General features: G+C 49.5%; 1 protein-coding gene across 2 annotated transcripts in view; it reads right to left on the reverse strand.

The window, feature by feature from the left end:
- The window catches only part of PREX1 (phosphatidylinositol-3,4,5-trisphosphate dependent Rac exchange factor 1), a 199,354-nt gene extending 172,217 nt beyond the window's left edge, over positions 1–27,137 (reverse strand). For both annotated transcript variants that reach the window (XM_037811068.1, XM_037811067.1), the window contains exon 1: positions 26,405–27,137. In XM_037811068.1, the coding sequence (XP_037666996.1) occupies positions 26,405–26,638 (234 nt within the window). In that variant the 5' untranslated portion in view covers positions 26,639–27,137. The remainder of the gene's footprint in view (positions 1–26,404) is intronic.
- Between the last annotated feature and the right edge of the window lie 848 nt (positions 27,138–27,985).

The following is a 27,985-nucleotide window of genomic DNA, read 5'->3' on the forward strand; positions in this document are numbered from 1 at the left end:
GCCCAAGTGGGGTCCCAAGAACCAGGTGCCTCCGAACGCTGACCAGACCAATGCCCTTAACCCACAGGATGTGTGGTCAAATGGTTCTGGATGCCGAGTAATTATAGATTTCTAAAAATACATCAGCTTCGAATTCACCACTTACTAGCTGGTGGCCTTTGGGCAAGTTCCTGCACCTCTCAGTTTCCTCATCTATAAAGTGGGGAAAATAGGATCACGGTGAGCATCCCATGAGACCATGCAATGAAAGAGCTTAGAGCAGGGTGTGGCTTGTATGAAGGAAACAATAAATAGCAGCTATCGCTAGTATTGCTGTTATTGTTTGTTGATATCACAGGTGGCATGGACTTTTATGGAAACCATGGAAGCCGGATAATGAACACCAGCAACTTTCAGTGACTTTACAGCAGAAATGATGTCAAAAGTCTAATTCTGAGAGGCCAGACCTGGCCAGTCGGGTTCTCCCACTCACTGACAAGCTCTGAGGCGATGAGGCCACCGTGGCCTGTCTGACCCCTGCGCCACCCGCCCAGCATCAGTCACAGCCTCGGCGACATCCAGGAGGCTCTTAAAACCATCCTCATCCTTTCATGGAGTCCATTCTGGCCAAAGCCCAGTCCTTCAGTAGGTGAGAGGCAAAGCCACAGTTTCAGCTCCGTGGAAACATTTTTTGCTCAGAAACCAGCCTGTATCTGGAACCCAGTCACTTCTCTCTCCTTCTGCCACCATCTGGACCAGGCCACATTCGTCTCTCACCTGGACTAACTACTGCAGTCTTTATCCTCTCACCCAGTTGATTTTCCTCACAGTAGCCAGAAGGTCTCTTTTAAAAGATAAGTAATTCACTGTCACTCCCTGGCTTAAAACCTTCAGCAGCTTCCCAATGCTGTCACAATAAGAACCCAGCGATGCAGCCCCCACGATACCACTCGGACCCCCCTCCCAGCCCCTCTCCCCTCACTCACCCCACTCCAGGCTCACTGGCATCCTGCCTCGGGGCCTTTGCACGGGCTGCAGCCTCTGCCTGGAACACGGTTTCCCACGGCTTTCTTCCCACGGCTGGCCTCTCGGCCCCGGGAAGAGTCCACGTCGAAAGCCACTTCTTCAGGTCTTCCCTGATCACTAGACCCAAAACAGCCCCCCAACACTATTAAACATCCCTGTGTTACATCTTCATAGCACTTGTCACTTGCAGGATTTTTCTTCTTTGTTATTTGTTTATCACCCATCTCCCACAAGAGAGCAGGATTTTTGTCTGTTTTGTTCACTACTGTTTCTCCAGTGCCTGGTACATAATTGGGCCTTAACTGGTATTTACTGACAGTATGAAGACTGTAGAAAACAAGATTCCTGGAGCTAAAAGCATGTCTAACATGGCATGCAAATCATCCACCCCATTTGCAACAAGGGCTGAGAGAAGTCAGGCAGTTCTTGGAGCTTTTAATGGGAGGGGTGGATCTGACCCAGGCTGGGGGGGTGAGGGGATGAGGTGAGGGCAAGTCAAGGAGGACTTTCCTAAGAAAGTGCTTTAGACCCTCACTTCTCAAAGCATGGTCCCACCACCAGCAGCAGCAGCATTTCCCAGGAGCTTATCAGAAATGTGTATCTCAGTGCCCCCACCCCAGACTTGCTGATCCAGAATCTGCATCTTTAACTAGACCCCCAGGTAGTTCATAGGTCTAGTAAAATTTAATACACCCTGCATCAGACTGCAGGATAAGTGATAGCAGGCATGGCTGGTTCAGGACCTCCCTGAGAACCAAAAGGCTTAGAGCCACAAAATGTGGCTTCTCAGTACCGCAGGCCAGACAGAGCACTGAGGCCCATTTAGGGACCCTGAGCCTCCGTCCTCTCTCAGACCAGAAAGAGGATCCAAGAAGCCCAGAGCTGGCATATGGGGGTGGGGGGGAATGGGGATATGAACCCAACAGATTTGCATGGCAGACTCCCTGACAGCCGCACCATCTGGAGTCCCTTTGTGATTCAGGGAAGGGAAGGATGGTGAGAGAGTCGAGAGAGTCTGGGGTATTTGTAAAAAGTAGAGTCGGGGGGGGGGTTGCAAAGGAGGAGGTGCGTGCATGGACACCTGCAGCATCCCCCACTCCCCTCCCCCAATTGCCTGTGACAGGGCCACATGCCCCCAAAATCACTTAGAATTCACCTAAAATCCACTCCTGCAGCTCCCAGGGATTTGACCTCTTGAAAGACAAGCACTGAGTCTTGCTCTTGGTACACGTGGTTGCAGAGGAACTGAAACCTCACCTCCCCTACAGTGACGAACCTGTGACCCAGGCCTGGCTGGTGGTAGCACTGGCTCCCCTCTGGATGGGCAGTAATTGGTTCACAGATGAATACATGACCTAAGAGTCAGGCCAGGGAGCACCTGGATCCAGCGATGCCTGAAGCCGATAACCTGAGTAAGTGAGCCCATAAACTTTTTTTCTTTTTTTGCTTAAGACCCTTTAAGATTGTTTACAATCCAAAATCTCCTGACTGATATAGCTATCAAATCACTTACCACCCTGTAGTATCATCACTTGTGTGTTTACTTTCTACCCTGGACTGAAGTTTCTTGAGAACACACACCATTGTCTGATTCCTCTGTGTCCCCTATGCCTAGAATGGGGCAATCTCAGGAGACAGGTGACAATGAACGGATGACCCTTTCTTCCTTCACTAAGCAAATATTTACTGAGCACCTACTGTGTGCCAAGCTACTCTAGGTGTAGGAACACAACCAAGGATAGGAGAGACAGAAATCCCTACCCTCCAGGAGCTTAATTCTAGTGAGAAGGGGGTTATACAATAACCAATCCAGGGAGTAAAACGGGGAGAGGAAGTATGGGAAGGAGGTGCGATTTTTAGCTGGGAGGTCAGGGAAGGCCACGCTGAGAAAGTGAGATATCTGAGCAGAGACCAGAAAACATAATGTGCTGCATGGCGACCTAGGGAGTGTTCCTGACAAAGACAATGGAAAGTGCAAAGGTCCTGAGACAGGCGTGTGCTGGGCATGTCAGGAGATGAGTTCAGAGAAGAGGGTATAGGACCAGATACTGCAGGGCTATGTTGGTTTGAATCTGTTATGAACCCCAGAAAAAGACTGTATTCTTTTAATCCACTCTTGTGGGGGCAGATTATTGTGCGCGGGACCTTTTGATTAGGTTATTTCCGTGGAGATGTGACCCCACCCATTCAAGGTGGGTATTAATTAGTTTCCTGGCATCCTCTATGAAAGGCTAAAAGGCAGAGACATTCTGAAGAGAGCTCAGAGATGCTTAGAGAAAAAATACCCAGAGACATTTTGGAGACAGCCGTTGAAACCAGAACCAGCAGAGAAGCTAAGAGACGAAATCCAGACTTTGCCCCAGAGAAGCTAAGAGAGGACCCCCAGACGCTTAGACAGAAGCACCCTGGGAGAAACAAGCAAGGACGCACAGGAGATGTGAGAGAGACGCTAAGACAGAAGCCCAGAGACATTTTGGAAAAAGCAACAGAAACCGGAAGCTAACCCCAGAAGGGGCCCAGCCGACTCCGGCCACGTCCTTCCCATGTGACAGGAACCCCAGATGCCATCGGCCTTTCTTCAGTGAAGGCCTCCTCTTGTTGATGCCTTAGTTTGGACATTTTTATGGCCTTAGAACTGTAAGTCTGTAACCTAATAAACCCCCTTTATAAAAGTCAATCCATTTCTGGTATTTTGCATTCTGGCAGCTTTAGCAAACCACAGTAGGGGCCTTCCAGGCCACTATCAGGGTCTTGGCTTCTAACCTGAGTGTGGCAGGAACCAAGAAGGGTTCTGAGCAGAGGAGGGATGTCACCCGACTTATACAGCAGGTGTATAGACAGCCAACTGTCAGGGGGCAAGGGTGGAAGCAGGAGCCCATGGAGGAGGCAAACGTAGGAGAGGACAGTGGCTCAGAGCAGGGAGGCCGCCAGGGAGGGTGACAGTGACCAGATTCTGCATTCTTTTTGAAGATGGAGCCAACAGGCTCTCCTGATGGATTGGCTGTAGGACGACAGCAAGAGGAAGTCAATGGCTCCAAGGACACACCTGAGCTACTGGGCAGATGGAGGAGCCATTAGCTAGAAAAGGGCTACAAGAGGGGTGAGAAGATGGTGAGTTCACGATGCCTGTTACATCCAAGGAGAAAACGCCGTGCCGTCATCTGGATACAGATGCCTGGAGCTCGGGGGAGCAGTCCGTGCAGGAAGCATCAGCAAAGGGATGGCATTTAAGGCAACTGAAGAGGATGAGCTCGAGCCCAGCAGAATGATAAAATGATGGAGGGCGACAGGGAGAGAATCGTCCCAATCTCATTGCCACTAGGTTTTCAGTTCCAGCCTCCCCAGCCATAGAGAACTTAGTTTATGTGCTGGGGGAAGGAGGTGGTGAGCAGTAACAAAGACATCAGCCCTCCTTCTACAAAGACCTGTCATGGACAAGGGGGTTTCGCATCCACTGCCTGGCCTGCTCCTGAGAGGCAGGTAGGACAGGGAACAACACCCCCGACCCCCACCTCATCACCCAGCTGAGGAAGAGAGGCCCAGAGACGGACAGACAAGGCTGACACAAGGTGACCCAAAGGCTAACTCAGTTGACAGAGCTGCCTGAACCAAGCTGCAGGCATGACATGCTCTCTGCCAAACGCAGCTTCTCATGAGCAGAAATAGAGACCCACCACCACCCCCTCCCAAAGCTGCCAGCCTGGGGGACATGACAAAGATCTGACACGTGTGGGGAGGCTGAGAACACATCTTGGCCTGCAGCATCGCAGGGGGACTGGCAGATGACAAGCACTGGCACCGAGCGGGGGAGTTGGAGAGACCGCCATCACCAAACTCAGGATCTGGGCTCCAGAGTCTTTCCAGCTTCAGGATCTTCCCCTTCCCCAACTTACAGGCCAGCACCCGGCCCAGAACTCCCCCTCTCTCCACTGGTACCCCCCCCCACACACACACACACAGCTGCCCACTCTCGAGAGAGACACCAGGAACAGGGCATCCTGCCCCCACCACAGCCACCGGGCTCCACCGAGCTAGCACCAGCCTTCAGAGACCCAGGGGCTGGGTTCCCTTGCAGCTCCGGAGCCTACAGACACTGAGGCTTTGAAAAGTTATACCACCTCTCCAAAGCTCAAGTCCCTGGTCTGTAAGATGGGCAGCAAACATAGAAGCATCTATGTCACCACTGTCACCACGGCAGCTCATATTTCTTGAGCTCCTTCTATGTTCCAGCCACCACTTAGAGAAGGGCTTCTCCACCTCTGCCCTATTGCCATTCGGGGCCTGATCGTTCTCTGTTGCAGGGGCTCCTGTGCACCATAAGATGTTTAGCAGCATCCCTGGCCTAGATGCCAGTAGCACACCTGTCCCAGCTGGGACAACCAAAAATGTTTCCAGTGTCAAATGTCCTCTGGGGAGAGGGGGCAAAACAGCCCCCAGGTGACAGCCACCACTCTCGGCCCAGATCTGTGCTCACCAGAATGTCAGCTCCACGAGGGCAGGGACCTTGGTCTGTTGTATTCACTGTGACATCCCCAGTGCCTGGAATAGTCCCTGGCCATTGGCAGGCAATCAATAAATATTTGTGGGATTAATGAATTCCTTCATTCACTTATTCCTAACAACCCTACTAGCCCATTTTACAGATGAGGAAACAGGCACAGAGATGTCCCCGCGTCACACAGCTAAGTAAGTGAGGGGCCCAGATGTGAAGCTAAGGAGGCCTGGTTTCAGAATCTGGTTCAACCACACCACTGTACTGATTTTCAAAGGATGGCGGGAGGGTTTTTCTGACCCAAAATTATAGATAAGTCTGGCACACAGTGGATGTTCTCTAAATGGTCATTGTTGCTATTTGTTCTAAACTCCAGACTTGGTTCACTATTATTAATAGTAGCTATCATTAATTGAGCATTTACTACATGCCAGGCACCACATCTCCCAGGCATCGAGGCTCATTTCCGATTTATAACAACCCTAGGAGAAAGGTATTATTTTCACTCCCACTTTACTGAGGATAAAGCTGAGGCTCAAAGAGGTCAAGTGACTTGCTCCAGATCACTCAGCTGGCAAGAGGAGCCAGGACTAAAAGATAACACACCAGGGCCTCTCAAAACTTGGGCCTTCAGATTCTGGAGCTCCCTGAAAACAGAGTAGCAGCATATGCCACGCTCCTACTGTGTGCCAGGCCCCAGGCTAAGCAATGAAGATACCAAGGTCAAGGTGGACCCCAAGCAGCTCCAACACCAGGTGGGAAGCGGTGTGGGTTCAGGGAAGATGGGAGGGGCTGGGAAGGGAAGGGAGGTTTACAGCTGCTTGAGGGTGGCAGGAATGACTTCTGGGAGAAGGTATTCTGAGTAAGGGGACAGCTAAAAGGAACCCAATGTCCATTCATTCATGGAACCTTCAGAGAAGGCCTCTAGGAAGAGAGGTCTGAGCAGAGCTGTGGCTGAAGAAAGAGGGGAGCCATCCTGATATCTGGAAAATGAGAGCTGGGCAGAGGGAAATACAAGTGCAAAGACCTGGAGGCAGAAACGTGCCTGATGCAATGAAGGAACAGCAAGGAAGCAGAGGTGGCAGGAAAAGGCACTCAGGAAGAGAGATGGCAGAGGGGACCCACGGGCCAGAGGAGCCTGTCTCAGGACAACCATACTGGAATGGGATTATTCTTTATGCTTCTGACCCTGACAGGCTGGGAGCATCCCCAGCCCAAGCACAGAGCTTGCCATGAGACGGTGCACAGGGAATCCAGCCCCCTCCCTCAGACCTCAGAATTTGAAAGCGAAGCCAGTAACTGGCTTATTTTATTATTAGTCTACCTTAATTCGAACAAGTGTGTTAATTATAACTAGCAAAGCAATGCAAAAGACTGTACAAAGATAAAGCAAAAAGTCTTTCTCTCCCTCCTCCCCATGCTCAGCCCAAAGCCACCAACGTTAACGTGCAGGCGCACATCCTGAAGTGCCTTTCTCACACTCACCCACACCCACCAAGAGGGTCTTCTTTGTTAACTTCTTCTACAAAATTGGGGTCACACTCTACACCTGATTCGGCACTGTGCCTTTCTCACTCAGCACAGCAGGTACAGCCCGTCTTGACGACAGAGAGAGAGCACATCCATTCTTTGAAGCAGCTGCCTGACACCCCACGGTGCAGCCAAACCACAATATTAGTCCACTGCCTCTTCCCTGTTAATGAACACTCGTGTGGTTCCAACTTGTTTTTGCCATTATTAACAGCAAAGAAGTAGAACAGCATCTTTGTAATTTACATCTTTACAGACTTTTTTTTTTTCTTGTTTCTAGAGGAAAGAGTCCCAAAGGAGCTGAACCAAAGAGGATTATGGTTTGGTTTTGTTTTTTATGATATTGCCAGACTACTTTTCCCTAAAGTCAGCAACAATCATTAACATTTCCACCAGCATCACTTGGAATAGCCTGTTTCCCAGCAGCCACACCAGCACTGGGCGTTATCACTCGTGTGTGTGTGTGTGTGTGTGTGTGTGTGTGTGTGTGTGTGTGTGTGTAAGAGAGAGAGAGAGAGAGAGAGAGAGGTAAAGGCATGGAAGGTGACACTGATTGACAAGATTACATAGCAGAAATGAGGCTCCACAGCTCATTCCCCAAAATACTACCAAATTCAAGAGCACCCTGGACCCACATGAGGATAGAGGGTTGGGGGGAATGAGCTGTCCACCTCCAGGCCCTGGGCTGGACTGAGACCCCCTCTCCCCAGGCCCCTCCCTGTCCTCACCAGCTGACTCCCGAGCCTGCACCATCCTCAGTTTTGAAATGGATTTCACACTTGGAGGTAACAAAGATGTCTTTGTCATTAGAAAAGGGGGAGCTACTGTTGCTGGCACATTCCGGGTCCTGGTTCATTCAAATCTCCTATGCGTGGGAAGCAGGAGGGCAGAGTGGGAGAAGGACAGGATGTTTCCCGCTCCAGAGCTGTCCTTAGGGGCAGCCACCTTGGGCAGAGCTGGAGCAGCCCCAACTCCCTGCCGTTCACTCACTCGCCGGTTCATCCCACAAATATTTGCTGAGCACTTATAATGGACTGGCACTCCTAGAAGCACTTTACATCCATCACCTCCTACAATCCATCCTCCCAGGCTGATAAGAGAGGTAAGATCATTACTCCCATTTTACAGATGAGAAAGCTGAGGCTTGGCAAGGTCAAGCCAGCCCAAGGTCACGCGACCGGTGAGAAAAACGCAGGAACACAAAAGGAGGGGCAGTTAACTAACTTCTCACCACCTGCAGGCCGCCCCAGCCCCAGCAGCCATCCTCCCCCACCTGGGTTCCCACAGCAGCCCCCTCCCTCTGCCTCCACCCCACCCCTCACAGTCCATTCTCCACCAGCAGCCAGAGGGATCCTGCAAAAACTAAGGTAGATCTTGCCCCTCCGCTGCCAGAAGCTTCAAGGGTAAAATGCAAAGTCCTTACAGTGGCTGGCAGCGCCCGCACAGTGTGCCCACCTCCCGTCACCACTGTCCCCGTGGCTTACTCGGCTCCAGCCACAGGGGCCTCCCTGCTGTTCCTGGAACACGCTCCTGCCTCGAGGAGCTTGCACTTGCTGTCCCCTTCACCCAGAATGCTCTTCCCCAGATCCCCTCATGGCTCCCTCTCTCACTCACCTCCTGCAGGCCTCTGTTCACACATCACCATCCCAGCAAGACCTTCTCTGGGCCCCCATCCCAGGCTAGAGTAGAACCCACCCCTCATCACACTTCTTTACCTGTCATTTCGGCACCTAACAGTAATGGGCATTTCTCATATGATTATGTGTCTCCTGCTTTGTCTTTCTTATAGAATAGAACCTCTGAGAACAAGGACTTTGCTTCTCTCCCCTGCTATGTCCCTGGTACCTGGAACAGTGCCTGACAAATAGTAGAACCTAAAGAAAATCTATTGATAAGTGAACTCTATTTAGAGGGCTCCAGAAGGCTTCCTGGAGGAAGTTATAGCCAAACTGAGGCCAGGCGATGAGCAGGAATGAGCCAGGTGAGACGTGGGGCAGGTGTGGTGGCCCCAGTCGCAGGAGCACTGTGGAGAAAGGCCCCACATGAAGGGGAAGTTCGTGAAAGCAGGAAAAACAGCTCACCTTTACAGAGCAGCTGCTGTGTGCTAGGCCACTGTTCTAAGCATGTTACATGATGGACTCATCTAAGCCTCCCCACCCACTGGGGTAAGTATATGACCAGCCCCACTGGATAGGTGAGGAAGCTAAGGCACAAAGAGCTTAAGTCGCTTCCCCACAAAGATACACCCAGAAGGAGCAGAGCCTGGACTCAGGCTGTGCGGCCCCTGAGAAGGCAAATGCACACAGAGCTGAGAACAGAAACAATCAGAGAGAAGGATGCTGTGTGACCCTGGGAAGGTTGCTGAACCTCTCTGAGCCTCTGTTTCCTTAACTGTAAAATAGGCAACACAGGAAGATCTTCCCCATCAGGGTTCCTAAGAGGATAAATGCTTGGAAAATATTCACTGAGCACAACACCCAGCACATGGTAGGCAGTGGCATTGTTATCAGATCCACAGAAAGCGCCAGAGCACTTAAGAGAAAGGCTCCTGAGGAGGCAGAGTATAAGGAAGGCTTTAAAGGGAGGCTTGCCAAGCAGGGGAGGCACTGCAGGCAGGCCAGTGCAACAGGGGTTCCCTGGGGCCCAAGACTTCAGGGAAGGCAAGACTTCCAATCTGGGATGGAGGAGCCAGCAGAGAGAAAGGTGACACTCTCACCTGGCATTCTTTCCCCTCACCTGGTCCCAGCACCCCAGGGTCTTCCTTCCTGGAACCAGCCCCCTTCGCTCTCAGCCCATGTGGCACACCCTTACCCAGTCCTGCCAGACTCTTGGTGCTGGGTTCAAGGATGGGCACATAACCCACGGTGGCCAATCAGAGCCTGCCCCGGGACAGGAGGCAGACGACCCTTCACTAATGCAAGGCATACAAGGCATGCAATTCCCTCTTTCTGTTTGTCTTGTAGTTTTTTGGTTTTTTGGGGTTTTTTTTTTTGGCTGAAGGCAGTGTGAGTTGGGTTTTCTGTCACTTGCAACCAAAGAATCTTGAGACAACCAGCTCCTGTTCAGGACATATCAGCTCACAGCAGCATTATTATTATAATGAACTTAAAATCTCATAGACTTGGAACAAACAAGGTGGGGGGAGAATTCTCTGACAGCACAGGAGTAGGAAGACACCAAACCTGACCAGTTGGTGTCAGGGTCCAGCAAGCCGAGAAGCAGCCCCAGACAGCGCTTGAGGGGCCCCTCACACCATGTCTGAACCACTGCTTCCCCACTGGTGTCTGCACCCCAGGGCCTCCCAAAGGACCTTAAGTTCAAAACAAGATTTAGGAAGTAGGGCAGACGGATGTGGGAACCTCCAGTTTAACAGCTGATGTTGCAATAAAGAAAAGGGAGTGATTGCCCACCCACCACAGGAAGTAGAAGTCGGGGTAACAGAACCAGAGGCGAGCACAAGGCTCCACCCCTCTAAGAAAGAACCACACTCTCCTCCTCTTCTGCACCTCAGAAACCGTAAGGACCACCCACACCCTGGAATGTGGGTCTCAAACTCAAATGCCCACAGGGCAGGGCAGGCAACAGGGCAGAATGGTTGGGTCTCCTCCATAATGGTAATGACATCATACACTTTTAACAAAAAAGTGCCTCTCTGCTTACTAATCCAGTGGCAATGCTCTCAACTTCCAAAAAGAAACCTGCCACCTCCTACTTGTCTTAAAATATGTGACTCTCTTCGTCTGGCTTTCAATTTTCCATTCGATAGAAATAAGGGTTAGAAGAAATTTTCCATTGGCCTGTTAACTCTACTTAAAAGAAAAAAAACCAGTACGGCAAACGCAATGATAAATGATAAATGATAACCAATATTCAGCCTCAGCATCAGGGAGGCATTAGGGAAGGGTGGGGTCTGTGGCAAACTGAAGACCACAAGCCATGTCTAAAGGGGGCAGCCGCTACTCAGGTCCAGCCAAGTATTACCAAGAAGAAATGCAAGCTTGCTATGTATAGATGATCTGATTATTCCAGAGAAGCCAGAAATATAATTTTTACGTGGAATATCCTTCCTCTTTAATGTTGGCAACTAATCATTAAAAAAAAAAAAAAAATGCACAAACCTGACAAAACCTCTGTATGGGCCTGATCTGACCTGAGGGTCCCCATCTTGGAGCCTGGGGTTCCACCTGTGAACAATAGTGAGAGTCTCTGCCTTAACCATGTCTGTATCATCAACAGCTAACACGGGACCTGGCCCACAGCAAACACCCAATAAATAAATGACCTCTGATCTGAACCACACACATGTGCACACGCACACACACACACACACACACACACACACACACCACTTGTGGTCACTGAAGTCAATGAATCTGAGGTTTCCCAAAGATAAAGGAATCATTTAACTCATATGGACATGACTTAACCCTCCCTCTCTGTCCTTCAAAGTGTCTTAGCTATTAGACAAATACAGAACAGTCATGGAATAGGAGTCAGGAAACCTGGATTCAAGTTCTATCTCAGCCACAAATTCACCTGGTAACCCTGGGCCAAGTCACTGAACAGCCCTAGGCCTCAGTTTCCCCTTCTGGAAAAAATAAGGTTGGGTAAGACGATGTCTCAGTCTGTTTCAGCTCTGATAACCTGATTCTAGGATTCTAATTATCAGTAGATGATTTATTGGGGCAGGTAAAGATCAAATGATCCTAACCAAAGATTTCTTCAGTCCTAAGCTACTAAGTTGATACAGAACTGACAGTACTTGAACAAAGATGCACAGTTTTTGAAAACTGAAAACTACCTAAATGCCCGTATAAGAGGAATGGTAAAATAATAACAATGATTATTATTATAGTTAATATACGGAGCCCTTACTATGTGCAAGGCATTGTTCTGGGAGCTTTATATGTTTTAACTTATGATCAAACAGCCAGTAAGAAGCCAGAATGTGAACTAGACAGTGGACAGCCAGAGCCCCCACATTTCATTATGAAGCCATTCAAGATATGATAATGAAGAGTACTTAGAAGTAACAAGAGGAAGCGGGCAAAAAGGGCAACAGAGCAAGATGTAAAATTGCCTGTGCAGTGTGATCACACCTAAGCAAAAACAAAATGCAAAAGAGAACAAGGAGGAATGCATCGAGAGATGAAAGAGGCTGTCTGGAGGAGTGAGATCTTCTTACTCTTCTTTCTTTTCCAAACGCTCCCTGATGAACCCAGTAACAGCAAATGTGGCCGATGTCTGTCAGCGTCCCCGTGTCCAGCATTTACTTAATTTCCCTCCACCCAAGTCTCTCAGCAGCTTTCAGAGTGTTAAGCCTTGAGGCCTGCCCATCTGCCTGCCCCCGAGCACTGCTTGTTTCCAGCACAGGCACACAGTAGGCCATCAATAAAATGTGGGGAAAAGGAGAACAATTCTATGAGGCAGGAACAGGGCTCTCCCCATTTAGAGCTGAGGAAACCAAACTCCAAGTTCACAGAGCTGGTGCATGGTGGTGCCTGGACAAGCATTAGGGGAACCTGATCTTGGTGCAGAGTTTCTACTGCCAGCACAGGGGCTAAAAATCGCAGTCAAAACTACCAAAGAGACAGGGTGACTAAAGGCAAGTCGTCATCCAGGATTGGATCCTGGCTGTGGGTGGGGTGGAGGGGGTGGATAGAAAGGAAATTTGGAGAGAAACTGGTGAGATTTGAATACAGACTGGATTGTACATCATCAAATCAACGTTAAATTTCTTGACTGTGTTAATTGTACTATGATCACATAAGAGATTGTCCATTTTCTTAGCAGATACATTGAGAAGTATTTAGGGGTAAAGGGGCATCATGCCCACAAGTATTCTCAAATGGATCAAAAATTGTGTGTGTGTGTGCATGTTTGTGTACACGTATAGAGAGAAAGGGAGTGAGAGAGCAAATGATAAAGCAAATATAGCCAAAGGCCTACAATTGGTCAATCTGGAGAAAGCATATGCAAGAATGCTCTGTATTTCTGAAATGACAAAATAAAGTTACGAATGAATTAGCTTTGAAAAATGTATTAAACTGCCCATGATTACAGCAAACCTGGTTTTGTATCCAGACCCCATAGGTGAGTAGAAATGTATAACACATACAAGCAGATATGTAAACAAAACATCATTTTACCATACTTGTTCCCATAAGAAAGATCACCTGTAGCTAAACTGATATAAAGGAATATGCTTATGACACAGACCACTGTATTTATTACCTCTATTATCAAGAGGAAAATCTTAAAAAACACCCAATCAACAGCCTGGCCAGCCATCAGCTGATGGCTGGGACCACACAGAGCTTCCTGACACCGCAAATAAAACATTCGGATCTGTCTGCCATCCCTGTGTGGTAAGGGCCTGAGGCCAAGGATGCCAATCTGTGGCTACTCCCTCTGCTGGGGTCCATACCCCCACAGACCAAGTCGTGGCCACTCATTAAGAAATGAGCAGGTACCAGGAATGCTCCTGTTACATAATGTACCCCATTCAGTAAATACTAACACAGCATCTACTATATGCTAAGTGTTAGGGGCAGAAAGGGGCCCTGAGCTCATGTGGCTTATATTCTAAGTGGAGAAACAGACACTAAATAAGTAAACAGATGAGATATTTCAGGGAGTGACAGGTACAAGAAGAAAATAAGTGTGGTAATGTAAGGTGATTATAAGGCTGTCTGAGGAAGTGACATTTGAGTGAGACTGTGATTTGCAGTAGGGTCCCTTCCTATCTCTCAGGTCTCACTCAAATGTTCCAGGCATTAGGAACAGCAAATGAAAAGGTTCAGAGGCTATAACCAGCTTTTCTGTTCAGTTCAAGAAAAGAAAGCTGGTGGGACCAGGACATAAAGAATGAGAGGCAGGGGGATGGGGAAAAGAGGTTGGAGTGGTGAGCAGGAAGCAGATCACCTAAGACCTCAAAAGCTTCATAAGGAGGTTGGATTTAATTAACCTCCATTTTCTGCTCCCCACCTCCAGCAGAGTGGGGATGGAAGAAGGAGATACCTTATAATTGCTATTGCCCCATCAAACAAGCCATGAAATGGCAAGACAGTGGACCTAAATCCAACCCTATCAGTTATTACAATAAATGTAAATGCGTTAAAAGTTCAATTAAAAGACAGAGAGTATCCAAAGGGATAAAAAGACAAGATCCAATTATATGATATTTATAAGAGATCAAATATATATAAAGATACAAATAGGCTGAAAGGAAAAAGATGAAAACAGAAAGCATAAGAAAATTGGTATGGCCATATTAGTATCAGACAAAAAGAGACTTTAAGACAAGGAGTTTACCAGTGATAAAGAGGGAGATTTTAGAACAATAAAAGGGTCAATCATCACAAAAACAAGAATCATATATGTGCATGCAACAGAACATCAACATACACAAACTAAAAGTTGACAGAACCAGAGAGAGAGAGATACTTCAATCTACAATCATAGTCAAAGACTTCCACAGCCCTCTCTCAGGAACTGACAGAAAAAAAATAAGGATATAGAAGACTTAAATGACACTATCAACCACACTATAATTCAGTGTTCTAAATTTACAGAACACTTCACCCCATAACAGCAGAATATACATTCTTTTCAAATGCACATGGAATGCTTACTAAGATAGCCCATATGCTGGCTCATAAATTAAGTCTCAATAAATTTCAATGGGCTGAAAACCCACAGAGTATATTCTCTGAGCAAAACAGAATTAAATTAGAAATCACTAAATAATAAGCTATCTAGAAGAGCCCCAATATTTGAAAATCAATACAACCAGAATGGCTTCCTCACTCCCCGTCCCACCATCAGAGTAACAGCAGAAAACATCTGGCACAAATGTCTCCTAAAGGAGGGGAGCAGTTGCATATCTGCCCCATGGCGAGGTCTGAACCAAACTCCTGAATGAAGAAATGGGGGCCGGAAGCAGAGGTTTGGGTCAGCAGGCAGATGCTCTGGGTTCGTCTTCAACAACCCAATTAACCATTCATTTCAAGAGCTGCGGGGCTCTGTGTGCCATGCTAGAGAGACCAGAGCCTGCCGGGGAGGAAAATGCACACTGCCAGGAATCCCACTGACCCCCCTCGCTCAAAATGAACCCAACTGACCCCACCTCATTCAGGGGCCACCTGGGCAAGCTCAGAGAGGGAATAAATAAAGCACATGGTCAAGAACACGGGCTTCAAAATCAGACAGCACTGAGTTCAAATCACCACCTACCAACTGAGATAGGCAGAATTCTGAGATGGCACCTGAGATTCCTGTCCCCTAGTCCCCTGAAAGAATCCCTCTCCTTTCATGTAGACAGGACCACGAATATGATTTCACTGCCGTGATTAGATTATGATTATGATATATTAAAAAGGGGAAGGGATTTTGCAGATTCAATTAAGGTCTCAAATTGGTTATCTCTGAGTTCATCAAAAATCGTCCTGGGTGGGCCTTACCTGATCAGGTGAGCTCTTAAAAGGAGAAAGAGCCTCCTGCTGGCTGGGAAGAAGTAGCTGCCATATTGTGAGAGGGTCACATGGCTAAGACTTAAGGGTGGACTTGAGGAGCTAAGAACAATCACCAGCAGACAGCCCACAAGAAAATGGAGATCTCAGTCCCACAACCTTGAAGAACCAAATTCTGCCAACAACCTAAGACAGAGGCCCCTCAAGTCTCAGAGGAGATCTCAGCCCTGGCTGATACCTCGACTGCAGCCTCATGAAATCCCAAGCAAAAAATCCAGCTACACCATGCCCAGACTTCTGACCCACGGCAACTGTGAGACAATAAACGGCTGCTGTTTTAAGCCACTAACTTTGTGGTGGTTTGTTACACAGCAATAGATAACTAGTACACCACCTCTGTGTACGCTCAGACAAGTGACCTCACCTCTCTGGGCCTCAGTTTCCTCACCTGCAAAATGGGAGCGTTAACAGGGTTTACCGCAAAGAGGTCTTATGAGGATGCAAATAAAATAGGATATGAAAAGGCCTTTCCCAGAGAGTGATGGGCAGTTTTTTTTCTGGGCCCCTTCAGGCTCATGGGGAATTTCACTGTGGGGGACTTCACATCTTTTTGAGAAACTGACCTATTTTTTTCAGTCTTGTCTTTGGGTAGGTTCCTTGGGGAAGAAGGTGGATAGAATCTTCTAGCTTCAGATTACAGTTGTCCCAGAGATGCCTTTGTTCCCAACTGCTTCTGGCATGCAGAGACCAAGTGTCCGGGGCAAGGGGTCATTTAATCAAAATTAATTTAGTTGTTTACGTCAAACCCAGGAAAGATCTGACACAATTTCCTCAAGGTGAGACCCTCCTGCAGAAAGTAGGGAAATACTAAGAGTCCAAAGCATAATTTAAAAGAAAGAACCACTAAAACTTACTGGGTTCTGACCATGTGCCAGTCATTGAGTTAAGTGTCCCAACCCATTTAATCCTCTAAAGTGGGAACTATCATTTTGCAGATGAGGAAGCCAAGGCCCAGAGAGGGGACGCCCCTTGCCCAAGGTCACACAGCCGTGGGAGGCAGAGACAAGATGCAGACCCAGGCATTCTGGCCCAGTCCTGGGCACTAGAGGATGACCCCACACTCCAGTAGACACTCCTACGCGGACTCCCTCAGCCCACACACACCCTCATATCTACCACTGGTTAAGAAGCTCCTACCACGTTAGAAAACATGACACTGCCTTAATCCCAGGTCCCGAGAGTCTGCACAAAAATACTTAGCAGTTACATAAATCAAAACAACCACACCATGTAAGAAAACATAAAAAGTAAAACATGGTGTGTGTCGGCTGGGGGAAAAAATAACCCAGGGAAGGCAGATAGGAAGTGGTGAGGTAGGGTGGAGTGAAATTTTGAATAGGGGGCTCAGAGAAGGCCTCGTCAAGAGAATAAAATTTGGGCAAAGTCTTGAAGGAGCTGAATGCGTGAGCCACAGGCACACTGGGCAAAGAGCATCCAAGCCGCGGAACAAGCAAGTGCGAAGGCCCCGAGGAAGGTGTGACCTTGTGCATCTGAGGAAGACAAGGGTGGCTAGTGGGGAGCTGGGTGAGGGGGTAGGAATACTAGATTCAGGAACTAGACAGTGGTGATGGTTGCCCACGTTTGTGAATAGATGAAAAATCAATGGACTATATACTTTAAAAGGGTAGAGTTTTAGTAAACAAATTATATCTCAATAAAAAAAAATTATGAGGGAAAAAAAGAGTACTAGGAGAAATAGGAACGGTGATGGGAGGCATTAGACACCCAGAACCAGCCATCCCTAGAACTCTGCTTTTGTCCTGAGTGGACGGGGGCCACAGGAGGGCTTGGAACAGCCCGTGGGAGACAAGGACAAGGGCACATGGAGCAAGTGAGGAGGCGACGGCAAAGGCCCAGCCACTTCCCAGCGTCTGTCGTTGGACAAGGCCCTGCACCTCCCTACACCTCGGTTCTCATCATCCTTGAAATGGGTCTGAAAATTACATCCCCCCACAGGGCAGAGGTGGGAGCTAATCTCATGCTGTGAAGTGCAGTTACGGTGGCCACAGGTGGAGGGTGGGGTCGAAGGTCTCTCCAAACAGTTTTTAATCATGCAAATTAGTTTCCTGAACAGAAAGCAAGGGGTGTCTTCCTCTCTCACAGGAAGCAGGGGCCTGTGTCACCATCAACAGCCCTCCCAGCCCCCGGAGGCCACCCTGACTGCCCTTCTGCACCCACCACAAACAGAGCCCCAAACTTCTCTCTGGGTGTAGTTGGCCCAGTGGGCCTTCTCCAGAAAGGGTCAAGTGACACGGTACCCATGGGGAGACTGGGACCCAGAGAGGGAAGGAACCAGCCCTGGGTCACACAGCAGCCCAGGAGCAGGCTGTTCTTTAAACAAGCCAGGCACGGTCCTGCTCAGGGCCTTTGCACATGCTGTTTGCTAAGCCTGGAATACACTTCTCTCAACACTATCCACAGCGGCGTCCTCCTCCTCCTTCAGGATTCAGCTCAGATGCCACCTCCTCAAAGAGGCCTATCACTGACCATCCCATCCAAAGAACTTGCCGCCATCCCTCATCACCAGCATATCCCCATTTGATTTCCTTCTCAGCATATCACTTGCCAGCTGCATGGACTTGAGCAAATTATTCAGCCTCTCCAGACCTTACTTTCCCCATCTGCAAAAAAAGTATAATAATATCTACCTCAGAGGGATGTTGCAAGGACTCAAAGAGAAAATTCACACAAAGCACTTAGCACAGTGCCTGACACATAGTAGGGCCTCAGCAAATGTTATTATTACAACTCTTGTTACTTTCCCCAGTGGTCTCTTTTTGTACTGTCCGAAAATTCCATGAGGGCAGGGGCTTTGTCTTGTTCCAGCCGCATGTCCGACATCTAGCACAGTGCCTGACACACAGTAGGTGCTTCATGCCTAATAACTGAATGAATAAGTGAATTAGTGAACAAAAGCATACACTGCCTACACCCTGCTCTGACCGTGGCCTTAGCTCCTTGCAGAAGCCGCCCACTGGGCCCAACAAGGGGAAAGCACAGCCAAGACCCCAGTCCTGGAGGCCGACGGTCACCTGTCCCCACCAGCCTTGGGTGGCCCAGGTCCCATCAGCCTGAAATAGCCTCGCCTCCACTGGCCCAGAATCCAGGGATCATCTGTCAGTTCCACTCTGGGGCAGGAACCAGCCGGGTAAACACAGATTGAGTGTCTGACCACAAGACAAAAGAGGTGTGGGCGGATTCCATCCTGGTCTCCAAGGAGCTGAGAGAATAAAAATAAATTTGAAATCTGCACAGGGTTGTGAGGCTGGAGGGGTTCCCTTCACCCTCAGAGCCTCCTCAAGGAGAGGCAAGGGGGCTTGCCCAAGGTCACAGAGGGGCAGAGCCGGGATTTGAACCCAGGCCTTTTGGCTGTAAAGTCTGTGCTCTTAACCATGAACCCAGAGACAGAGCATGAAGACATACGGCTGAGGAAAAGGGCAAACCTGATGGAAAGAGCAAACATACACACATGTACACACACCCTAATTCCATATAGTTTCACATACAGAGGTAAATGCACCAATGTCCAAAAGCAGGGCTGGTGATTAAAGAAGTGTTAGCCCAGTGGCTCCCAGCTGGGGGTGATTCTGTCCCTGCCAAGGGACATCTGGTAATGTCTGGAGACATTTTGGGTTGTCACAACAGGGGAAGGGTGCAACTGGCATCTAGTGGGTAGAGGCCAGGGATGCTGCTAAACATCCTACAGCTCACAGGACGGTCCCCCATGACAGAGAATTAAATGAAATATCAAGAGTGCGGAGGTTGAGAAACCCTGCTTCAAGCTTATCTGCTATGTTTAGTTTTTTTACAGGAAGAATGTTTCCATGTGTTTGCAGGTTCAGTGTGCAAATGTTAGGAACACAGCAGTGAACAAACCAGAGGGCTGACATGGGGGCAGGGGGTGACAATAACCAAATAAAATTATCACAAGGAGGTAAATTAAATGCTATGGGGAGAAAGGAAGAAGGATAAAAGGGATAAGGAGTGATGGGATGAGGAAGTCTTCCAGGAAAGCTTCTCAGAGAAGGGAAGAAAAGGAAAAAACCCAGCATGTTTGATATAATCTCATTAATGTAAAATTGTATGTGTTTCAAAAGACATTGGCAAGAAGACTTCTCCTTTTTAGCATCCGCCTCACTGAAGGGAACAGACCATAAGAACACCCGAGAGGAGGGCTCTGCAGGCAGAGGGTGCAAAGGCCCTGGGGCTGGCATGTGCCTGGCGAAGCGACAGAAAAGCCAGGAGGCCGAGAGGCTGGAGTCGGGGGGCTTTGAGGACAGTAGAAGTCAGAGAGGGAGCCGCCCCTTCTCACAGGGCCTGGGACATTGTGAGGACTTTGGTTTTATCCTGAATGAGATGGGAAACCAACTACAATTAAGTGCATACTTAAAAATTAAGTTCTAAAAAAAGAGAGTGGACTTGAATGTTTAGAAAATGGATAAGTAGATGGACAGGCAGATGGATGGGTAGATAAAGGGACAGACAGAATGATAACAAAAGTGGCAAAACGTTTAAACCTGGGAGGATCTGGGTATGTGGGTGGCGGGTATGTTGGAGTTTTCTGTATGGGTTTTGTATCACTTTTACAACTGTCCTATAAGTTTGAAATTATTTCAAAATAAAAAGATAAAAGGAAAAAAAAAAAGAGTGGTGGCATTTGCCCCTCACCAGGTGCCAGGACTGGAACCACCTCCCATGGAACCTCTTTAGAAGGGAACGATGATCCAGGCTAAATCTCGAATCCCCAAAGAGGGAGGTGGGCCACAAGCCCACTCCCAGAACTCTCGAGATGCAACCCGGACCAGCTGCAGGACACTGCCCTTAACCACAGAGTTCACCTCTGCTCTGGGGGCCGCAGCTTAGGTCTCACTTGCCAAGCAAGGAGGTTCGGACCCACGGAGCCACCTGGATTGTTCTACTGTCTCCTAAACTCAGCAGCAAGAATCAGCTTTGAGCTTGCCCCGTGCTTGGGGAACAAGGCTGCTGGGAAATGGCACACTGGTTTGAGAAACAGCCCACCCTGATCACCCACCTCCCATCAGAATCCAGGCCAGAGAGCCTGTTGGAAGATAAGAGAGAAATCCCACAAAACTCAGAGGTGGGCTTCTCCTGCAGCCAGGCACATCCGGCTTCAAAGACTTAACTCGTCTAAAACCTTAAAGGGGAAAGGGGCTGTGAGGCTGATAGGATGTGGGTTTCTTTATCTGAGGGCGTGGCATTAAAACCCACAGGTATCCGCTCATTGGCTTGATAAAGGGGGGTACTCTCCAAGAAAGCCAGGGCACCGACATCCGTCCCTTCTCAAAGTAGTTATGAGGGCAAACACCAGGGAGCCCATCTGAAGAACAAGAACAAGTGCACGCAAATGCACAACTTCTGGCGTCACTGTTGGGTCGTCTTTCTCATAAGGCCGAGGACCACATCTGCCTGATGCTGTCTGCACCCTCGTGGCCCAGAACACTGCCTGGGATAGACAGCAGGCGCTCCATAAATATTTGCACATGGAGAAAAGCAGTCTACTATCTTTATCTTTTGACCTTTTCTGCAGCTCTGTTTTCTTTAAGCACAAGATGGGGCCCATCTAATTCCTGCCAACATTCAGTTTTTATCATCAAAAGACTTTCACTGACTTCCTGATGATGTTCAACCGCATTCAGAGTGGCCTGATCCAGGCTCTGCGGCAACCTAAAAGCTCAAAAATTTGGACCTTTTGGCTTAATTCTTGCCCACTTGGGTATCCCAGGAAGTCTCAAGAAAGCATAATTATGCTCATGGACAGAATGTCACATTAGGGAGTTTACAGTAGTGACATGCAGCCAGACTCGCTGGGTTTGAACCTCAGCTCTGTAAGCTGTGTGATCTTGGGAAACTGACTTGGCCTCTCTGGGCCTTTGTTTCAGTTGCAATACAATAGTATTCTGAGTTTTTTAGTTAATACACAAGAATGCTTTACATAGGTCTTACAAACCTTTAGCACTCTATAAGTTTAGCAAATATTGTTACTATTGTTGTATTCATCTAATAAACATGCTAAAAATGTGATTCTGTTGACTTTTTCTTAAAATATATTCACACATATATGCATAATTTTATATGAAAAAGGGTATTAACAATAGGAATTCCTAGTATACTTTTTTCTTTTTTTTCCCAGTTTGCCTTTCTCCCTTTCCTCCACAAGATATGCTTCCTTCCATCCTTTTCTCCAAACTCCTGTAACCTTACACATGTAACACAAATGTGTATGTTAGGGTTGTTGTTTGTTTTACAAAAATGGAACCACATTATATTCACTTCTTAGCTTACTTTTCCCAACACAATCAAGTGAAAATCCCCCCAAGTCACCGGTTGATCATTCTTTTTCATGACCACAAGAAAAAAAAAGTGTCCCCTACCTCCACCCTACCCCTGACATTTCTTCCTAGTATGAGACTTAAGAGTATCTTTAAAAAAAAAAAAGAGTGACAACACCAAACCACAGTTTCTTGTTTTAGCAAGCAGAGCTCCAACGAGAAGAAAAGCTTTAGTCTCCTCCCCGTGAAAAGCAGAACCACAGAAAGCATTCTGGGAGCTCTCTGCCCACACCCCCTGGTCATCAGGGAGCCCAGCTCAGGGCAGGCTCTCTGGGTGCCTGGGAGTGACAGGTCTCTATCCTCAGCCAAGGGGAGCCCTTCAGGGGGCTGCTGACCAAATCCCCCTCCCAAAGAGGGTCTGAGACGTCTCTGCCAGGCATCCAGGTCCTCCCTCCTCCCACCATGGCTGGTCAGTGTGCCCATGGTGGACCCACTGGCACCTGCCCCTGAGGACTCCCCCGCTTGCAGGCAGGGACCTCGAACCAGTAAGAGGCCAGTGGGCCTAGGCCTGGGCTCACTCAGCCCCCTCTCCGAGGGAAGCCTGTGAGCCCCAAACAGACAACCTCACCTGTCTCCCACTGCTGCACATCCCCCAAAAGGCCACCGTAGCATTTGGAGCACCTACTATGTGCCCAGTGCTCTTCTAAGAGTTTTAACCTTAGGATTCAAGCTGCACAACACCCCTATGATGCGGGTGCTATACTATGCCCACGGTACAGATGAGGAGACTGAGACACAGAGTAAGTCAGTGACACGCCCGGGGTGACTCGCAGTCAGTGTGGAGTAAGGCCAGGTTCCAGACCCTCACACTCGCTCTCCACACCATAAAATGACCCACAGCGTGAAGAAGGAACCTCGCAGCCTGCCACTTCCACGCTTCCACGGTTCTACCCATTCTGCAGAAGAAATGGAGTCACAGAGGGGGGAGGCAAAGGCAGAGGTTAAGGGTCACACAGACCGGGGTTCAAATCCCAGCTCTGACGCCTTAACAAGTCACATGTCAAGCTCTTTATAAGCCAGAGGCAGTTTGCAAAGTGATTAAGGGCATGAATTCTGGGGTCAGGCAACCTAGGTTCAAATCCCAACAATGCCACCTGTGATCTGTCTACACGACCCAGGCTAGTTCACTTAAACTCTCTCTGCCTCAGTTTCCTCATCTGTCAATGGGTGACAGGAATATTAAATAAGTTGATACATAAAAAGTACTTAGAATGGTAAATGATGAATAAATGTCAGCTCCGAGACAATAATGATTATCATCATTAACTCTGCCCAAGAGTACACAGGGAGTAGCAACACCTGGGGCATTTTCTCCCACAGCCTCTATGATTTCCCACGAGAGAGATGCAGCCTCTCTTTAAGAGCCCTGTCCTTTCCTTTTCATGACTCTTATACACACAAAAATTACAGCAACAAAGTCACAGCACTTCCTTTGAAGATGGGAGTAAAATCCAGTTCCCGAAGGGGATGGGGAAACATGGGGAGATTCTGGAAGAACAACAGAGCCTCAGGCCCGGAACCAAACAAAACCGCTGGTTCCTCTGGACGGAGTTTAGAGGGTCAAAGGAAACTCACTGAGAGTCCCTGTCCTCTTTTCAGTGCTGACTCAAGCCTCACTTCCTCCAGGAAGCCCTCCCTGACTACTCCTGCTCTCTGGATGTTAAAACCCTATAATCCTAATCTAATCATGTGCAGTAATTGTTTAGTTATCATATCACAAGAATATCAATGAAAATTAATGAAAACTAATTAAAATAATGTTAATGAAAACACTAGTAAGTATTAATTAGTGCCAATAGCTATTAATTTAAAGCTTTTTATTAATGATAACTAATACTTTACTACCTATCAGGCACGGTTCTAACTCATTAACTCATTTAATCCTCTTAAAAACCCTGTAAGTCAGGATCTATTATCATTCCCTATTTTACATATAAGGAAACTGAGGCTCTGAGCATTTAAGCCACTTATCCAAGGTCCCACAGCCCAAAGATTTGACCCAAGTAGTCCAGCTCCAAAGTCCAGACTCATACTTGGATTTTTTAAATACCCATTTTGCCGCCTTCAACTAGACTGTCCTCTCCTTGAGGGCAGATGGCTTTTGAGCATCTTCCACCACACTAGCCAATCACAGAGGCTTAATTTCCACTGGCTGACGAGACCTTAAAATCAGCAACACAAGAAGGCCTGTCTCTACCACATAGAATTAAAAGCAGGGAGGGATTACCGTGCACTCTTCCCAGCCAGGACTCAAGGGGAAAAACCCCTTAGCAAGTATAAAGACTGGGAGGAGAGAGTGGGAAGACAGAAGAGAATCACAACCTGCAGGCTGCCAGCCTAACCCTGGGAGAAAGACCCGGTAATTAGCCGTTTCTGAAGCCCTAAGTTTTCAAAGCTAAAAGGCCTTGGTTTGCATAGGGGCCATTTCTGATGGATAAAAAGAGAGAAAACTCTAGTGGCTAACGCTGGCTGACCAACGTGTGACTGGTCAGATTACACAATGAGCCTGATTCTGGCATCAGATTGGGGACACCCAAAAAGACAAAGTGAGAAGGAAGTCCCTGATTACCTTCCCCTCGTTTTACAGGTGGGGAAACTGAAGCTAGGACAGAAGACTTGACTTGTCTGAGATGTCAAAATTAAAACGAACTCATCCCAGAATTGACACATCGGCAACAAAATAATTTGATGAACTCTGCAGATTGTGTCAAGGGGATGATGTCAAAGTAGAACGATATTTTTTGCTGTTTTATTTTAAATAAAAATGGTTGATCCTAATCAATTTCCATTATTCCAGCTGCCTTGGACTCTGCACATAGGCAATTTAAAATCACAGTTAAACCAAACGCAATCTGTATCAGTTCTGAAAGGAAGCACACCATTTAGGGCAAGGGCGTGGGAGGGAGAGGTGTATTTTCTTACCCATTAATATAAAATTTGGTCTGTGTTTCCTGTTTCCCTTCCAGACTGAAGAGTGGGGAGTGGCTCAGAAGGAGAAGCGAGGAGTTCCCTAGAATCTGACATCCCGCAGAGACACCAGGGCTGTCTACATCTTTAATTCAGAAACTGCCAGCTTCAACTTGAGCAGATTATTTTTTTTTTTTAACTGTGAGAGAGGAAGAGGGGAAAGAGACACCAACTCTGCCTTATTCTTACAGGCCTTTCTAGAAGGCTCCTTTAACCAAATGGTTTTCTGTGCTCTGCACCCCTATCCATGCACATACCTCCTTTCACAGGCAGAAGGGCTCTCTCCGAGCTCACACAGTCTCACCTGCCCGAGTCCCAGCAGCCCCAGAGCAGCCCAGTCTCCCTCCTTTCCCCAGAAGCCTGAGGCTGCAGAGTCTCTGAAGGAGCCACCCCACCACCCCCACCCCCACCCGCCTTCCTGAGCCAGGATTAAAAGACTTCCTAGAGCAGAGAAGGGGAGTAAATGAGGTCCCAGCAGGAAGCCTGGAGATTAAAGCCCCTGGAGTCTCCTAACTTCCACCCAAGGCTCTGCCCCAGTCCCACCCCCTCCACCCCCTAGTTATTTTTCTCACTTCCTAGGAGAGCAGGGAAGTGCCCCCTTCCTCCCTCTCACAGAAAAAGAAAGGAAAAAGAAAAGAAATGCAGCGCAGAACAGGGGTTTAGAGCACTGGCTGGACTGCTGTGGTTCAAAGACCAGTATCGGCACTCAACCAGCTGTGTGATCCTGGACAAGTGATTCACCCTCTCTGGAGCTAACTCTTCCCATCTAAAAACTGGTGGCAATATTTCTCCCTATTTCATGGGCGGCTTGTGAAGGTTAAATCTGCTAATGTCCATGGAAGATGCTTGGCACATAGTAAGCGCTCAGAGCCAGAGCCTGTGGTTTTGCGTCTTGGCGATCGAGGTAGCTGGAATTACAACCAGGTCGCGTTCAAACCCACTCTCCCCGAGCCCCAGCAAAACGGACTACAGAGGGAAGGGGTGTCCTACCCTGCGGTTGTGTCCATCTCCGCCCCTCCTCCGGGCTTTGGTTTTTATCCTCCTCTATCCAACGAGGAGGGACGCTGGGCTTTAGGATTTCTAGGGTCCGTTCCACCTCCAGGTGAGTATTCGGCGGTGCACCAGGCTGCGAACAACTTCCCGGGGAAAAGAGGCAGGAGCCAAAGCTCCCGTCGCCTGGGATCCAGAGTCCCTGCCTCGCGGATGTAACTAATTTTAAAACTATTTGAACTGTGGGGAGCAGGGAGAAAACGAGAAAAGGGCAGCGCGCCGGGAAGAAATCTAGTACAGTAGACCCCGGGTCAGGGCTGGACCACAGGCCAGCCAGGGAGGCGAAAGAACAGTTCTGAAGGAGCCTGGATCTTCCCACTTCCCTGCGCGCCCCGCAGGGCGCCCCCAGAGGCGACTGTGCGGCCCCCAGGGATCGCGGCCACAGATTGTGAAGACCCTCCGGGCTGGGGGGGCCCGCGCTCTGCAGCAGGGTAGAGGCCAGAGTGGGTGCTGTCCCCGCGCCCCCGGGCGATACTCACCGACTGCAAGAAGCGCAAGGTGCCCACGTAGTCCCTTTCGGTGCCCAAGATCTCGTTAAGGACGCAGAGGCGGAGGCGCAGCTGGCGCTCCGACTCCCGGGCGGCCGCGCAAGGACCCGGGCCGGGACCAGAGCTGGGCGCAGCGGCGCCCGGAATCGGGGGGTTCGGGTGGGCACTGTCCCCAGCCCCGTCGACGCTGGGACCGCCGGGGCCGCTGCCGCTGGGTACCTCCATTCTAGCCCGGCTGCACGGCTCTGGCGCCTTTTCCCCGTGCGGAGGTCGCGCCGAACGGCGACTCAGGCGTCCAGGCGCCCCATCCCGGACGGGGCGCGCCGGCGGGCCGGGCTCAGCTGCGGGCCCGGCGCATGGCGCGGCGGGCGGGCGGGACTGGGGGACGGGCGGCCTGGACCGGGGGCGGAGGCAGAGCGCGGAGGCTGAGCGAGGGGCGGGAGGGGGCCGGCCCTCGGGTCTCCCAGACGGCGGGCCCCGCCGCCGCCACCACCCCCGCCGCCAAGGGAGCGTCTGCCAAGTGCCACGCCGCGCTCGGGCCGCAGAGGCGCTCCGCGCGCGCTCGGGGCCCCTTGGAGACGCGCCGCTGCGCTCCGCTGCTACGTCGGAAGCTCAACGCTTCCGAAGCGGGGACGCCTGGAGAGAAAACCTTCCGGAAGGGACCTTTTGGATCCAGGAGGTACCTGAGGCAGCGCTCTCGTAGCGACTAGCGCACCGACTCAGCGCCCGGACGCGTGGCGCAGTCCTCCCCGCCGCGGGCTACGCCACTCCCACCCGGACACGCGACACCCACCGCGCGCTTGCACACGCACGCAGGTCAGACCGCCGGCTGCTGCTGCTCGGGCTAGTAAACACCGGGGAGGAAAGCTCGCGGCGGGCCGGCTCCGGAGCAAGCCCACGAGCCCCGGGAAGGAAGAGGAGCGGCCGCTGCCCGAGCTGCGCCGGCCTTCTTCCCAGGAACACCGGACCCTTCGGGTGCCCTCAGTCGCTGCCACGACCTTGGAAAGGAAGACGCGCGGCTCGCTCGCTCCTACGGCCTCATTTCTCTTTCCTTTTGCTTTTTCTCTCCATAATTCCTCCTTTTTAGTGTTTCCTTCCTTTCTCTTTGTTTCTTTCTGAACTTCTTTGCCCCCACGAGGTGACCTTGCCCTTGCCTCCTCTCCAGAAGAAATTATACTTGCCTCCGAGTCACTAATCCAGTGGCAGCATCGAGAAACCCACTCTTACCATCCTGCCCTTTCCCCCCCCACACCCCCACCCCCAACATCGGGGAGAGGGCGATGGGGCGGGAGGGGGAGGGCAGGAATCCTACTCCTAATCCAGGATGCTCTGTGGGACCTTTCGAAATCAGCAAACCTTTTAATAAAGAGCCTCACCTGCCTCGGAGAAAGAAGGAGCTCTGGGGCCTACCGTCAGCTGCTCAGGTTCAAATCCTGGATCCCCCACTTGCTAGCTGAGTGACCTTGGGCAGGTTTTCCCTCCTGGGGAGCCTCAGTTTTTTCGTCAGTGCAATGGGAATAATCATGCTGCCTACCTCCTAGGGCCCTGCACAGGGCTATATGTTGAGCTATG

This window comes from Choloepus didactylus, chromosome 19, assembly GCF_015220235.1.
Source record: "Choloepus didactylus isolate mChoDid1 chromosome 19, mChoDid1.pri, whole genome shotgun sequence".
NCBI classification, from domain to species: Eukaryota; Metazoa; Chordata; class Mammalia; order Pilosa; family Megalonychidae; genus Choloepus; species Choloepus didactylus.